At 38.5% G+C, this 15,094-nt stretch overlaps 1 protein-coding gene across 11 annotated transcripts in view; it reads right to left on the bottom strand.

The window, feature by feature from the left end:
• Nucleotides 1-11: 11 nt before the first annotated feature.
• The window catches only part of kdm2bb (lysine (K)-specific demethylase 2Bb), a 179,125-nt gene continuing 164,042 nt past the window's right edge, over nt 12-15,094 (bottom strand). For 10 of the 11 annotated variants that reach the window (XM_078421646.1, XM_078421645.1, XM_078421647.1 and 7 more), the window contains 4 exons: nt 13,430-13,593; nt 8,036-8,197; nt 5,969-6,187; nt 12-2,794 (listed from right to left, as the gene is read on the bottom strand). In XM_078421646.1, coding sequence (XP_078277772.1) covers nt 2,613-2,794; nt 5,969-6,187; nt 8,036-8,197; nt 13,430-13,593 — 727 coding nt within the window. In that variant the 3' untranslated portion in view covers nt 12-2,612. Of the gene's footprint in view, nt 2,795-5,968; nt 6,188-7,758; nt 7,892-8,035; nt 8,198-13,429; nt 13,594-15,094 lie in introns of those variants that run through there. The other variant, XM_078421651.1, reaches the window with a different exon arrangement.

Consider the following 15,094-nt stretch of genomic DNA (forward strand, 5'->3'; position numbering starts at 1 on the left):
ACATTATGTGTGTAAAAAATCTGCATGTAAATTACATTGTTATTCCTGTAAGCAGTGATTACTTATGCAATCACTATTATAACTCAAAATATCAAAATCTGCCTGGAATGAGTGCACCTTTCTCTAGATGTTGACTGGTTCAGTGTACTCCAGGCATAAAGTATCCCAATCATGGTCTTTGCCAGCAATCGTCTCCTACAGTTAGGCAGAGAAAAGCCTCAAGCTATTGGGAATTTTGGCACCAGGGAAAATAATTAATGCAAGCAGGAGTTTTATTCTATGTTCCAATAAAATATGTCCCATAGCTCTTACAACAGTTAGGGCTGCATCAACTTTGCTTATACGGTTGAAGAGGAATGCTCCAGAAGTGAAGGATCTGATATTTCACTGCACACATGGCTTAAACTTCAGAGAATGAGTGAGATAGAAGATTCTAAGGAAAGAGGTTGAGGGGAATGAAATAGTTGAGGACAGTAGCAGTAAGCTGAAGGTAGGCTGCAATAACGTGGTTGAAAGGCAGCATTGATCTTGAGGAAGATTAATGCCTTAGATTGTCAGACAGCAGCCCAGTCGTGGATCCTTTCAACTACCACCAAAGCAGACTAAATTTGCTGCTTAAAACCTGCATCAACTGTTTCAACAACAGAATTTTGTGCACCATTGTCAAACAAGTGCTCGTTTGACATCAATGGCCGAGTGCATCGTGTGCACAGAAGTGTTGGCAGCATGTAGGCCTATATGATTCTAAGAATAGCGAGTATCCCTGTTATGTTCAGTCATCATTGGAAAACACTTGACTTCTCACTATGATGGACTAGCAGCTGTTCTGAGACATTGTAACAGAACATTTCAAAGGGAAAGCATTATTTTATGAAAATTTAATATCTGCCAAAAGGTATCCATCACTTTTCTTCCAATTGTCCTAAGAGTCAGTTGAATCCTCCTTCCAATGCTTTGGCCTTCACTAGAACTAGTCTGCCTAATTTTGAACATTTTTGCCATTCATACAGGAACACTAGGGAGAGTGCAGTAGGTGGCAATATTGACACACATTGGAAGCACAAAGGCCATACTGATCACAAAGCACATATGGATCACTTCCTTTAAATGAGTTAAATCTAGCTCTTAAAGTTGCAGTTAAAGTAGCGGCAATATCAATATTACCGGACCTTTACTATCATCCCTGACTACAACAGATAAATTATGTTGGTTTCAGAACAATTGCCACTATAACTGACAATTCTGTGTTAACAGACGACAGCATTTTACCAATATAATTCCTTTCTGATCAGGGAATTCACACACTGCTGTTTAACACTGAATGTGGGGAAAACAGTAAAGATCAAATGGTACCAAAGTCCTCATTGTATTGCTATCTACAATTCCTCTCAACATGGATGAAGCCCCAACTTTCCTGATACTGCAAGCAATTGCAAACCTCAACCCCTTATAACTTAAGTATAAATTGCAAAGAGCCTCAAAAGTTTTTTGAAGAAATAAGTGAAAAGGGCCAATTATCCTGCGATTTCAAATTAAGATTTCATGTCCTAGAATTTCCCTGCAAAACCTGGTCCTGTTCTATAGTATTTTTGTGCTGATCAATCTGATCCATAGGCAAAAATATTTCAGATTTAAGTGGCCACACTGCTTTTATATGGACTAAATGGAAATACTTAATACACAAACTTTCATTTCCAACTCCTTTCCATGCTTACTGACTTGCAACATGGATGGAGACAACTGAGAAAATCCCTACTTGCTTTTGGAGAAAATTGTTAACAGCTTAAGTACTACACAGCATTTAAAATGCTGCTCCATGAATTTACCAATAGTTCAGTATTGAAGACAAAAGTTTTATACAAATTCAGCAATGACAAAATGGCAACAACATTTGGTGGAAAACCAACATCTCATTATTTTACAGCTGATTGCCTTAAAGGCATGCAATGATGGCACATACAAATGTCACAAATCATTCCACGTGAAACATGTGGAACTATACAGAGATTAAACCACAAGTAACAAACAGGGAAATCTGAAATAAATTGCATTTCAATTGTATATAAGTAATAATGTTACCATTGAAATTTCCACATTACTCTCAATAAAGTAATTTCTGTACAAAAATATTTCTGCATAATGTATGATGTGTGAGTGTAACAAAACAAAAATATTTATAACATGGTCAAAGTGATCCCAATGTGTGGTCAGATGCATCTATAAGATACCTCTTTTTTAAAGATGGCATTTTAAAAAGAACAGAAATTAAAATTTACAATGCACATGCTTCAGTTGTAAAACGTGCACAAAACTTAGTTTTATCAATATTCTTCTCCCGACATGTTTATACGTACCAAGTAAAAACACTTGTGCATCAGTATCTCTTATACATTATTAAAACTTATGAAATAAATTCAAATTTGAATGATTTTCACATGTAGAAACATTTTTGTTCGGGTAAGTAGCTTTTGTTGCTACCTGTAAATTTCTGTCCTTTGCACAGTTCATCCTTGTCCACTTGTCTGGTGGCAATAACAAGAAGCTGTTCATAATTAAATCTGATGAAATTAAATGTCCTTATCGTTTGGTGTCCAGTTTCTCTCTTTGTTAAGTTAACTAAGTTTTTGTAACAGTTTCTCCTCTGATAAATTGAACTGAACGCTAACAGACATCTCTGCTATGAATTGTTCGCAACCTTCTTTTGTTACCTGCTTGCAGTAACGGAGATCTATTCGGCAAATGTTGCCACAGCGTTTGAAATAGGTTAGGCACTGGTCAGTGACTTTATTGCAAACTGAAAAAGATATTATGCATTTTAGTATGGCAAAGATTCACACACGACTTTTTTCTTTTTCTTATTCAAATTGCTCTGAAATTAATCTTCCAATGAACTGTAGTCCTTTGGATAACAATGCTTCAACATTCCAGGATACAAGTTCAGTGACATCAAAAGACACTATTGCGTTCAATGATAGTGTGACACTCAGGAAGTTATGAAATAGGGACATTGCAGCTTTTGGTGTTAAAGGTTGCAATGGACAGATGTGTGGTTAAGTTACCAAAATGCGTTTCTTCAGAGTTTATCAAACATATTGGACGGAATGGATTTTGAGAAATGAGATGGGTCAGGTGACGGAGGTATGTGTTGAGGAGCACTTTGGGTCTAGTGATCATAATGCCATTAGTTTCAATATCATTATGGAGAAGGTCAAATCTGGACCAAGGGTTGAGATTTTGGATTGGAGAAAGGCTAATTTTGAGGAGATGAGAAAGGATTTAAAAGGAGTGAAATGGAAATTGTTGTTTTATGAAAAGGATATAATAGAGAAATGGAGGATATTTAAAGGTGAAATTTTGAGAGTACAGAGTCTTTATGTCCCTGTTCGGTGGAAAGGAAAGAAGAATAATTTGAAAGAGCCATGGTTTTCCAGGGAAATTGGACACTTGGTTCGGAAAAAGAGGGAGATATACAATAAATATAAGCGGCAGGGAGTAAATGAGGTTCTTGAGGAATATAAAGAATGTAAAAGGAATCTTAAAAAGGAAATTAGAAAAGCGAAAAAAAGATATGAGGCTGCTTTGGCAAGTAATGTAAAAGTAAACCCCAAGGGGTTCTACAGATATGTCAATAGCAAAAGGATAGTGAGGGATAAAATTGGTCCATTAGAGAGTCAGAGTGGACAGCTATGTGCTGAGCCGGAAGAAATGGGGGAGATATTAAACAATTTCTTTTCTTCGGTATTTACCGAGGAGAAGGATATTGAATTATGTGAGGTAAGCGAAACAAGTAGAGTAGTGATGGAAATTAGGAGGATTAAAGAAGAGGAGGTACGGACACTTTTGAAGAATATAAAAGTGGATAAGTCTCCAGGTCCTGATAGGATATTCCCTAGGACATTGAGGGAAGTTAGTGCAGAAATAGCAGGGGCTATGACGGAAATATTTCAAACGTCATTAGAAACAGGGATGGTGCCGGAAGATTGGCGCATTGCGCATGTTGTGCCTTTGTTTAAAAAAGGTTCTAAAAGTAAACCTAGCAATTATAGACCTATTAGTTTGACGTCTGTGGTGGGAAAATTAATGGAAAAGATACTTAGGGACAATATATATAATTATTTGGATAATCAAGGCCTGATTAGAAACAGTCAACATGGATTTGTGCCTGGAAGGTCATGTTTGACTAATCTTCTTGAATTTTTTGAAGAGGTTACCAGGGAAATTGATAAGGGCAAGGCTGTGGATGTTGTCTATATGGACTTCAGTAAGGCATTTGACAAGGTTCCACATGGAAGGTTGATTAAGAAGGTTAAATCGTTGGGTATTAATAGTGAGGTTGCAAGATGGATTCAACAATGGATGAATGGGAGATACCAGAGGGTAACGGTTGACAATTGTATGTCAGGTTGGAGGCCAGTGTCTAGTGGAGTGCCCCAAGGATCTGTGTTGGGTCCACTGTTGTTTGTCATTTACATTAATGATCTGGATGATGGTGTGGCAAATTGGATTAGTAAATATGCAGATGATACTAAGATAGGTGGAGTAGTTGATAGTGAGGTAGATTTTCAAAGTCTACAGAGAGACTTGGGCCTTTTGGAAGGGTGGGCTGAAAGATGGCAGATGGAGTTTAATGCTGATAAGTGTGAGGTGCTGCATTTTGGTAGGACAAATCAAAATAGGACGTACAGGGTAAATGGTAGGGAATTGAGGAATGCAGTGGAACAGAGGGATCTGGGAATAACTGTGCATTGTTCCCTGAAGGTGGAATCTCATGTGGATAGGGTGGTGAAGAAGGCGTTTGGTATGCTTGCCTTTATAAATCAGAGCATCGAGTATAGAAGTTGGGATGTAATGTTGAAATTGTACAGGGCATTGGTGAGGCCAAATCTGGAGTATGGTGTGCAGTTCTGGTCGCCAAATTATAGGAAGGATGTCGACAAAATGGAGAGGGTACAGAGGAGATTTACTAGAATGTTGCCTGGGTTTCAGCACTTAGGCTACCGAGAGAGGTTGAACAGGTTGGGTCTTTATTCTTTGGAGCGTAGAAGGTTGAGGGGGGACTTGATAGAGGTTTTTAAAATTTTGAGAGGGACGGACAGAGTTGACGTGGGTAGGCTTTTCCCTTTGAGAGTGGGGAAGATTCCAACAAGGGGACATAGCTTCAGAATTGAGGGACAAAGGTTTAGGGGTAACATGAGGGGGAACTTCTTTACTCAGAGGGTTGTGGCTGTATGGAATGGGCTTCCGGTGGAAGTGGTGGAGGCTGGCTCGATTTTATTATTTAAGAGTAAATTGGATAGGTATATGGATTGGAGGGGATTGGAGGGTTATGGTCTGAGTGCAGGTAGATGAGACTAGGTCAGGGAGAATGGTCGGCGTGGACTGGTAGGGCCGGACAGGCCTGTTTCCATGCTGTAGTTGTTATATGTTAGATGCAAGGTAATTGAGAAAATGAGTGAACATGTGTTGGATGGCTTTTTTGAATGCAAATTTAACAGCACCCATAAGAGGTGAACAAACTAAAAATCGTGATATGAATATTGTAAATGGTTTTAAAAAAGGTTGATTTTGGTCATGTTGATCACATGGGTGATAAAGTTTCTGGTCAATAGTGAATTCCAAAATTTTGATAGCAAGGGTGTGACCTGTCATTTATCGGTCAACCTGGATATTATCTATGACGTACTGTGTGTTGACATAGATAAGTGCTTTGTTATTGGTGTTATGATAGTCAACAAGATAAAGATGGTTGGATGGACTGGATGAAGCTCAAAAACTATTGTTACTATATTCAGTTAAAAGTTTGAGTTGAGATTTTTTTTAAATCTTATCTATAATTGTTGACTGGACTGGGTTGAAAAAGGGAAATATATATTTAACAATATGACAAAATATAAAATTCTAAATTGTGGCACATAATCATTCAAATGACATACATTTCAATATTAAATATTGTATCACATGCATTTACCTGATAGATTGATTTCTGTTAGGGAATCTCTTGTTGTTGTACCAACTGCTGTTAAAAGATTAATTGACTGGTCTGTCAGATGGTTACAGTAACTAAGATCTAGTCTAGAAAGGATCGGCATGTGCCTAATAATAAGCCGGAGTGTTGCATCTGTGATATCCAGGCCAGCCAAGTGAAGATCTGTCACATTACGTAATTTGCTGCGATTGTCAATCTGGCCTTTAAGAGAGAACAAAATTTGAGACACTGCATTTTGAAAGTCTTGCACTTACTTAATATAACTACTTATAGATACTTATAACTACTAACATAATTACTTAATACTATGGAAAGGCCTGGATAGAGTGGGTGTGGAGAGGATCATCTAGGACCAGAGGCCATAGCCTCAGAATAAAAGGACGTACCTTTAGAAAGGAGACAAGGAGAAATTTATTTAATTAGAGGGTGAATCTGGAATTTATTGCCACGGATGGCTGTGGAGGCCAACTCAATGGATATTTTTAAGGCGGATATTGACAGATTCTTGATTAGTAAGGGTGTCGGGCAATGGAGTGAAGGCAGGAGAAAGGGGTTTGGAGGGAAGGACAGATCAGCCATGATTGAATGGTAGATTAGATGATAAGCTGAATGGCCTTATTCTGCTCCTATTACTTATGAACATAAACATATTTGATATCTGTGATAATGGATTTGTTTTTAAAGTTTATTATTAAAAGACTAGAACAGCAAATAAACACAAAACATGAGCAGCACAATGGCACAGCTGGTAGAGCAGCTGCCTCAGTACATCAGTGACCGGGTTCGATCCTGAACTCGGGTGCTGTCAGTGTGAAGTTTGCATGTTCTCCGTGACAACATTGGTTTCCTCCGGATGATCCGGTTTCCGCCCACATCCCAACGATGTGTCGGTTTGTAGGTTTACTGGCTTCTGTAAATTGCCCCTAGTGTGTAGGGAGTGCATGAGAAACATAGAACTAGTGTGAATGGGTGATCGACGGTCGGCATGGATTCGGTGGGTCGAAGGGCATGTTTTTTCATGCTGTATCTCTGAACTAAATAAAACCAAGAAATAATTTTTTTACTTTAATCTCCAGATTCCTGAGATTATTTTTCAATCTTAATCAGGATAACTGGGATTATTTGCTACCTCTGAATTATTTTTTATAGACTTTGGATTGTAAAAATAAAACATGATAAAATGAATGGCATAAATGAAAAGGTGCACCATATTGTGTGGTCAATATTTAGTGCTCAACCAAGCACTAATGCTTGCATCTGTTTTGTTATTTAAGAACATCACAGAAATCAAATGGAAGATTTGTTATTTATTATTAAGATGGAAATACATTGGTAATAACCTGACATCAATTTGATTGATGCGTGCAAAGTCTGAGAGCTTTTCCATTGTTGGTTGCAGAAACCAAGTCCCATTAGTACAATTGCTAACATTAAATCTGGACTTGCCATCAACGGTATTCCAGAAAAAGTTTAAAAGATGGTTCTGGTTAATATCTTAATAAACGCCACATGGTGCATGTTACAAAATACGTTTTTCATGAGCAGAATTTATTATATTGCGTTATCTCTGACAATATCAATAAAATATCTAAGCTGGCCTGTGTTAAAAAATAGTGATCATCCTCATGAAACCTATTTGGATTAAACTGTCTGAACACACACAATTTGAAACACTCAGATGAGAAAAATTAATTTAGACAAACTGGTTCAATGTTAATTTTAACTTAAATAATTGGATAGGACTGTAATGATTAAAACCTTAATTGTCGTGCCTCATCATTAGCTTTGAATGACAGCTACTCTTGTGACATTTCAATAGCCTGGGTGTGTATTGCAGAGATGCCTGTCCTCATGGCCAATGGGGAGGAAGCCGTTTATTTATGAATAAGTTTAAAATCCAAGATCCTGCAATTACATTTTTTTCCTCACATGAAACATTGAGTATATTTTCTTAAGGTGAAATATATCGTGTGTAATATACAAGCCTTAATTAAGCAATAAAGACTTCGAAACCAGACACAACACAAAGGGGATGGAAAGATTTCCTACCTGGTCTGTTGTCAGTTGGAGGTGACAGCATATCTCTCATTTGAGCGTCTTTTAATCCTTCCACCCATCTGAGATCAATGGTTCTGAGCAAGGGGCAACTGGAACTGCAAAGTGCCGATATTGCTGCCCAGGAACAGCCTGAAACAATCAAGTCCTTAAGACCTAAACATGAAGGTGAACAGATTTAAATCCAATGCGCTGGAAGGTACTTGATGAATGTTCAAAAATGACCTAAATCCTTAAAAAATGAAAATGTTAATCACAAAACACATAGCAAAAAAGAATCACACTGAACAAATGCTAACGCTGCTGTGCTATTATTGGAAGGGCATAACAAATTGGTTAATATATCCATTTTAGAACTAATTAATCAGATTCCCTGTCATAGCGGCCTAAACATGTTCAATGCTGATGATCCTGAAAAATCCACTATTTCATCCTAACAGTCAGGGCAAGTTATATTCAAGTTAAGGTAACATTTAACATCTATTACACATTAGATGGGAAAAATTGTTCATTAATTTTTAGATAGTTTGATGCTTTTTTGAAATATTTTCCCCATGCATGGTTTTTATCCTTCAATCTTTCTGTACCTCTACAAAGTGCATTGGGAAAAGAAGCCAACCTCACACGAGTAGCAAATTATTGTGAGAAGAGAAATAGAACAGTGCAAAGGTGACTTAAAGAGTTAAGAGCAACCATCCAAGAACAAAGGAAACTGGGCAGTGCTTTCAGTTTAATTAAGCAATGCACAGTAATAGTTAATAATCTATAAAGTTCTCCGAGGATACTTAGAGATATGGGTCACAAGTTAATTGGAAGAATGTTCTCAGCATTTGATCACAGAATTATGAGTCAGGAAGTGTTTTGAAAAGCTGCCTAAGATAATTAAACTGAAATACAGACAAACTATACCTTCATGAGATAAAGCAAAAAAGTAGCTTTCAGTATGACATTATTTTCAGTAAGGAGCTATTTGGCTCAGATGCATCCATTGTCTAGAAGACCTAATTGTGAACAAGAGAGCAGCTATCTACATAGTAGCGAAATGAAAAATATGTCCACTCTGAATAATCTCCCATGGCATCCAAGGCCTCCGCTGCGGGCAGAAAAACTGTGGTAATGCTAAGGCATTAACTGGATTAGTCCGAGGAATACTACGGTTCCAGGAGCAATTCAGAGTCTAGATTATTCCTACATTAAATGGCTGAAAACACCTACATACCAGAATTACAAAATTCACATTTATAATTGTTTTATTCAACATGCATTCTTGAGGCATCAATGATCCTGTCGTCTGTTAGAAAATTTAGGTAGGAACAACACAGCACTGGTCAAGTCAAACCAAGATGCAATTCTTATAGGGATTTTTTATTTATAGATTTTGCTATTTTAACAATGCAAAAAAGAGGAATTTGCTCCTTATTACAACTGCAGCACCATAGCTGAAGGTGTTTTGTAATAAATGTTAACATTTCCTGCATTGAACAGAACATAAATTATGTTCCATCCAAGGACCCAAACAGTCTTTCCAGGTGAGGCAAAGGTTCACCTGCACCTCCTCCAACCTCATCTATTGTATCCACTGTTCCAGATGTCAACTTCTCTACATCGGCGACACCAAACACAGGTTCGGCGAACGTTTCGCTCAACACCTTCACTCAGTCCGCCTTAACCAATCTGATCTCCCGGTGGCTCAGCACCAACTCCCCCTCCCAGTCTGACCTTTCTGTCATGGGTCTCCTCCAGTGTCATAGAGGCCCATCGCAAATTGGAGGAACAGCACCTCATATTTCGCTTGGGCAGCTTACAGACCAGTGGTATGAACATTGACTTCTCTAACTTTAGATAGCTCCTTTGTCCCTCTCTTCCCCTCCCCCTTCCCAGTTCTCCCTCTGTCTTCCTGTCTCCAACTACATCCTTTCTTTGTCCCTCCCCCCTGATATCAGTCTGAAGAAGGGTCTCGACCCGAAACGTCACCCATTCCTTCTCTCCTGAGATGCTGCCTGACCCACTGAGTTACTCCAGCATTTTGTGATACCATAAATTATGTTCCAATGCAAGTTGACTCACTGTACATCAATGCCCATGATAACCCAATCATTCAAAACGGAACAGGATCTGACAATCGGTAAAGGAAACCATTTCTCCGAGTCATGATAAAGCGTGTCATAGAACAGAATCTGCACTGACCTCACCAATGGACCCGTTGTGCAAGGATGCAAATCATCACTGAGACAGAAAAATCTGAGATGAAGAGTACCAACTTAAAAATGTATCTGAACTGTATTAGAATGGACCAATAGATAATAGTTTTTGATCCCTGCCCAAGGCTCGAATAATTTAAAATTTGGTGTTCCTATCCTCGTTTAATTATTTTCTCTACCAACCCATTCTCCATCCAACACAAATAATCCTCTTTCAGCTCACTCAATCGGGAAATGTACAAACTCACTTCACCATTCAACCAACCATTTTAATTGTCAGAGAAAATGCCTCAATTCTCATTTTGTGGAGTTGAAGTGACATCCTTGAGGGCATTCAGCCAGCCCAAAATGTGCTAATTTCTTTTCTCTCTCCCAATCTCTTTCTGTTACCTTCCCCCAACCCCCCCCCCCCCCCGAAGGCTGCAATTACAAAATGTTACTGATCATTGCATTTAACATTTAGGGCTAAAGTATACATGCACGTAACCCATCAATATTATAGCACACTTAAATCTCATGTGGCATTTTACCAGCTTAAAATTCTGTTACTGTAATCACAATGTTGGTTGTTTCCAAGTAACTAGTACAACTGTGTGCAGCCAGCCAAAAGATGGGATAGATTTTTATTTCATATCATGTAAAGCAATTTTCATAAATAAAAATATCAAGTCTTGATATAGTTTCCACAAGCAGGATATGTCTCAATAAAACTAACGCAAAACAGATTAAAGAAGTGCAGATGACAAAATATTAAAAAACAAATATTATATTGAATCTGACTATTACGAAAATATAGTTGTTAATACTTTAACCAAACATTTCCAATAAATAGTTATTAATTTGATTCTTCAACTGACTTGAGTTTTAAATAATCCAACAATCTTCTAGATTTACATAATTAACTGCGATCCAATGAGAATATTTTTCAAAATTATGCATGGTGTTTTATATTTTAAAAATGTAAGTTTGGGGTGAAAATGCTTCGACAGCAGAATGAACCTTGATATCAATGTTCTGCATTTAATTTAACTTAATGAGCATAGGAACCCAACAACTTAACACACAAGCAAATTATCACCAGTGATGGAAACGGAAACCTCTTAAAAAGCTTAAATCTGACTGATTTCTATCTGAAACAAAATTTGGCTAAAGTCACACTTGGATGTGATGTTCCATGATTAATGTCGGCCACAACCCTAAATACTTTCATGTCACATTGTATTGGAGCTTGATCTTCTGATGGCAGCAGAGTGATGAAACAGTCAGGGGTTGGATCATTTTTCAGGAACCTGGCCAGAACATTCTGGGGCTCCAGTCCATGAACTCTCTGAGATGCAACTATTTCCATGCTACAAGCTAAATGCTGTGCATCAGTCACACTTAACTTCAAAAACAACAATATTATCCTGATCTTCAAAACCTACCTCATTGCAAATATTAGACTTTTTCTTTGCAACTGTAATGCTATAATGCAGTGAACAATATTCTGCACTCTGGTACTTTTCTTGTTGCACTACCTGTTGTACTTGTTTATGGCTTGTCTGTACTCCTGTAGAATATGATCTCATTTAGTTGGATAGCATGCAAACAAAAACTTTTCACAAAACCTTGACACACGTGACAATAATAAACCAATACTAATCAATGCATGCCGTGTCTTGCATGTTCTAATTAACTCCCTTTGACTGAATTACATTCCCTTGAACACCTTGCCTCCACACCCAGATTCCTTTACACAACCATTTAAGAAAATCCATGATAAAGATATCATAAAACCCTACATGGAGTCAGGTCAAGGCCCTCACATTCAATTTTACTATTGAGGTACAATGGAGGCAGACCTCCCAACATTCGATTTTACAAATTCATAATTTTGATGAAAATTCATAATATGGCACGTAATGCAACTTTTCAGCAAAAAAAAGTATGCACACCAAATGCGCATACGCATTGTGCTACATTCATGTGTGAAAAACGCACATTATTATTTCCAACAATCTGTAGTTCTTGGACTACATGTACAATGTCAGGCCTATCAAGAGTATATTCTGCTATTTATGGAAAGGTTATTGAACAGAGATACTGTTTGCAACACAAAGAAAAAAATGTTTTGTTTTGTTTTTTCTATTTTGCTTTTTCCTTACACATCCCAACTCTCTTGGTATTGAATAAAGCAATGGTCATAAAATGTATGACTAAGTTATGAAGAAAGAGTTGATATATGCGACTCGACTAAGCATACTGAAGTACTTGAAGTTAATTCGCACATTAATTGATAATCAGCCCAAAAAGGTGGTAATTGGCTTTTGTGCTATGTTTTATATTTTAACCCCGTCTTAATGAATTAATATAGTCATATAATCTTTCACTTAAATTTAACATTTACTCATTGAAGTTCCACCACTGATTTTCTGGCAATCTTGGTTCCAGAGCTTTGCTGGTTTATCCAGCTGGCCAAGGAAGTCGTCTATGGGGATAGATGTGCTGGCTCCAGCTGGGCTGGAGTTCCAGAGCCCCGGCCGCAGGTTGCAAATTCAACCCACCGTTCGGCCATGGAAGTCCTGATGAGGTAGAGATTGGTTGCCTTGCCCAGCCTAGGTGCCACATTTTCGGGGAGACTTCCAGGGCGCGGGGGATTTCTCGCGGAATCCCTAGCGACCTCTTGCAGCCGAATTGACAAATTGCAATTACCGACTGTTTTGCAGAAAAATGTGAGGCGAAATTGGAATGGCGGAAATGAAATAAGAAAGCGGAAACTTTCCGCCAAATTCGGAAGGGTTGGGAGGGGTGTGGAGGGACTCATGGATAATTTCAGCCACTGAAAAGAAATCTTGTTGAGGAAGACAAAGTGCTGGAACAGCTCAGTGCATCAGGCAACATCTTATTGATGATCCTTGTCAAAGAACCACTGATCCTTAAACTATGTCAAAATAATGGTACAATAAACTGTATCTCTGTTCAAGTAGAGAAAAGACAAACACTGAGTGACTATGGACATCCAGCACAAATGATGGGAACAATCTTTGGGTTTCCATTTTGTTCTTTCATCTGGAGTTCAAATGATGCAATGGCTGAAACAATATGCTGACTTGATAACACAATTCATTTGTAAAAGTTATGAAAGGAGAACAATTTATTTTAATCCTTCAAATTGCTACTGCTGCAGCTGCATTTTTCAGTCACTTACCTGGCAGTCTGTTGATTAGCCAAGTTAGCTGTTTCTTTGATATATTTGTCCAGCTCAGGTCAAGTGTTACAGGTTGCCTTCGAATAATTCCACTCAGCATCAGCGGTGTGATCGACTTACATCGGCCCAAGTCAATCTTGGTCCACAACCTCTTGTCACAACACCTGAAAAGATAAAACATAATAATCATTCCAGCTGAAGTGCATATATTTGTGTTAATAAAATCAAAGTGATCTCAGGATATTCACCATGCAACATTATATTGAGCATGATCCAATTAATTACTCGTTTACAGATTATATTATTTGCATGATTCTTCAACAGTTTTAAAATAATCCAACAACCTTCTAAATTCACAAAATTAACTGGTCATATGAGTGTATTCAAAATTATGGATGTTAAATTTATTCAACCTCTCCGCCTCCACAATTTTCAGGAGTAGAAATCCAATGACGTTCAATCTTCAAGAGACATCTTTCCGCGTTTCCATCTTAAATTGATGACCCTGTTTTCAGATACCCCCACCGGATGAAACATCCTCTCAACACCCATCCTTTCACTAAGCAAAATCTCAACTTGTACTACAATCACTCCTCATTTTTCTAAACTCTAATGAGTGTTGGTCCAACTTGCTCAACCTTTCTGCCTACATCAGCCCCTTCGTGCCAGGAATCAACCAAGTGAACCTGCTCTGTACTGCCTCCAATGCAAAGATATCCTTCAGCCAAAGATAGACCCAAATGCTGGAGTAACTCAATGTGTCAGGCAGCATCTCTAGAGAACATGTATAAGTGATGTTTCAGGTCAGGATCCTTCTGATTTTCACCATAGATGCTGCTTGACCTGCTGAGTTACCCCAGCTTTTTGTGTCTATCTTTGGTATTAACCAGCAACTGCAGTTCCGTGTTTAGATTTGGGGATTTGGACAACGCAGAAACAGGCCCTTCGGCCCACCGGGTCCGCGCCGCCCAGCGATACCCGCACATTAACACTATCCTACACCCACTAGGGACAATTTTTACATTTGCCCAGCCAATTAACCTACAAACCTGTACGTCTTTGGAGTGTAGGAGGAAACCGAAGATCTCGGAGAAAACCCACGCAGGTCACGGGGAGAACGTACAAACTCCGTACAGTACAGCACCCGTAGTCAGGATCGAACCCGAGTCTCCAGCGCTGCATTCGCTGTAAGGCAACAACTCTACTGCTGCGCCACCGTGCTGTGTTATTTTATCCTTCTTCCAATGTGGAGCCCAGATGTTATCTCATCAATGGAATTTATATCATCCATCCTCTGTTAATCAATCCATGCTAACAGATCACTCCCAATCCCCTGCACCTTATGTGGCATCTTAATGAATGTTTGATAGAAAACCAAACACACATCTACAGATTCACCTTTATCCGCCCTGTTACAGCACAAAAGAATTGCAGCAAACATTTCCCTTTCATAAAATCTTGTTGAAAGAACATTGAGCAGTATCACACAGGGGTAGGCTTTGGCCCATAACATTTGCACTGCACGATGCAAAGTTCAACTGATCTGCTCTGCCTGCACACGATTCCTATCCTCCCATTCCTAGCATATCCAATGTGCCTGTCTGAAAGCCAATGAAATGCCCTGTCGTATCTGTCTCTACCACCAGCCCTGGCACTTGATTCTGA

The sequence above is a fragment of the Rhinoraja longicauda genome, chromosome 25 (genome assembly GCF_053455715.1).
Source record: "Rhinoraja longicauda isolate Sanriku21f chromosome 25, sRhiLon1.1, whole genome shotgun sequence".
NCBI lineage: Eukaryota > Metazoa > Chordata > Chondrichthyes > Rajiformes > Arhynchobatidae > Rhinoraja > Rhinoraja longicauda.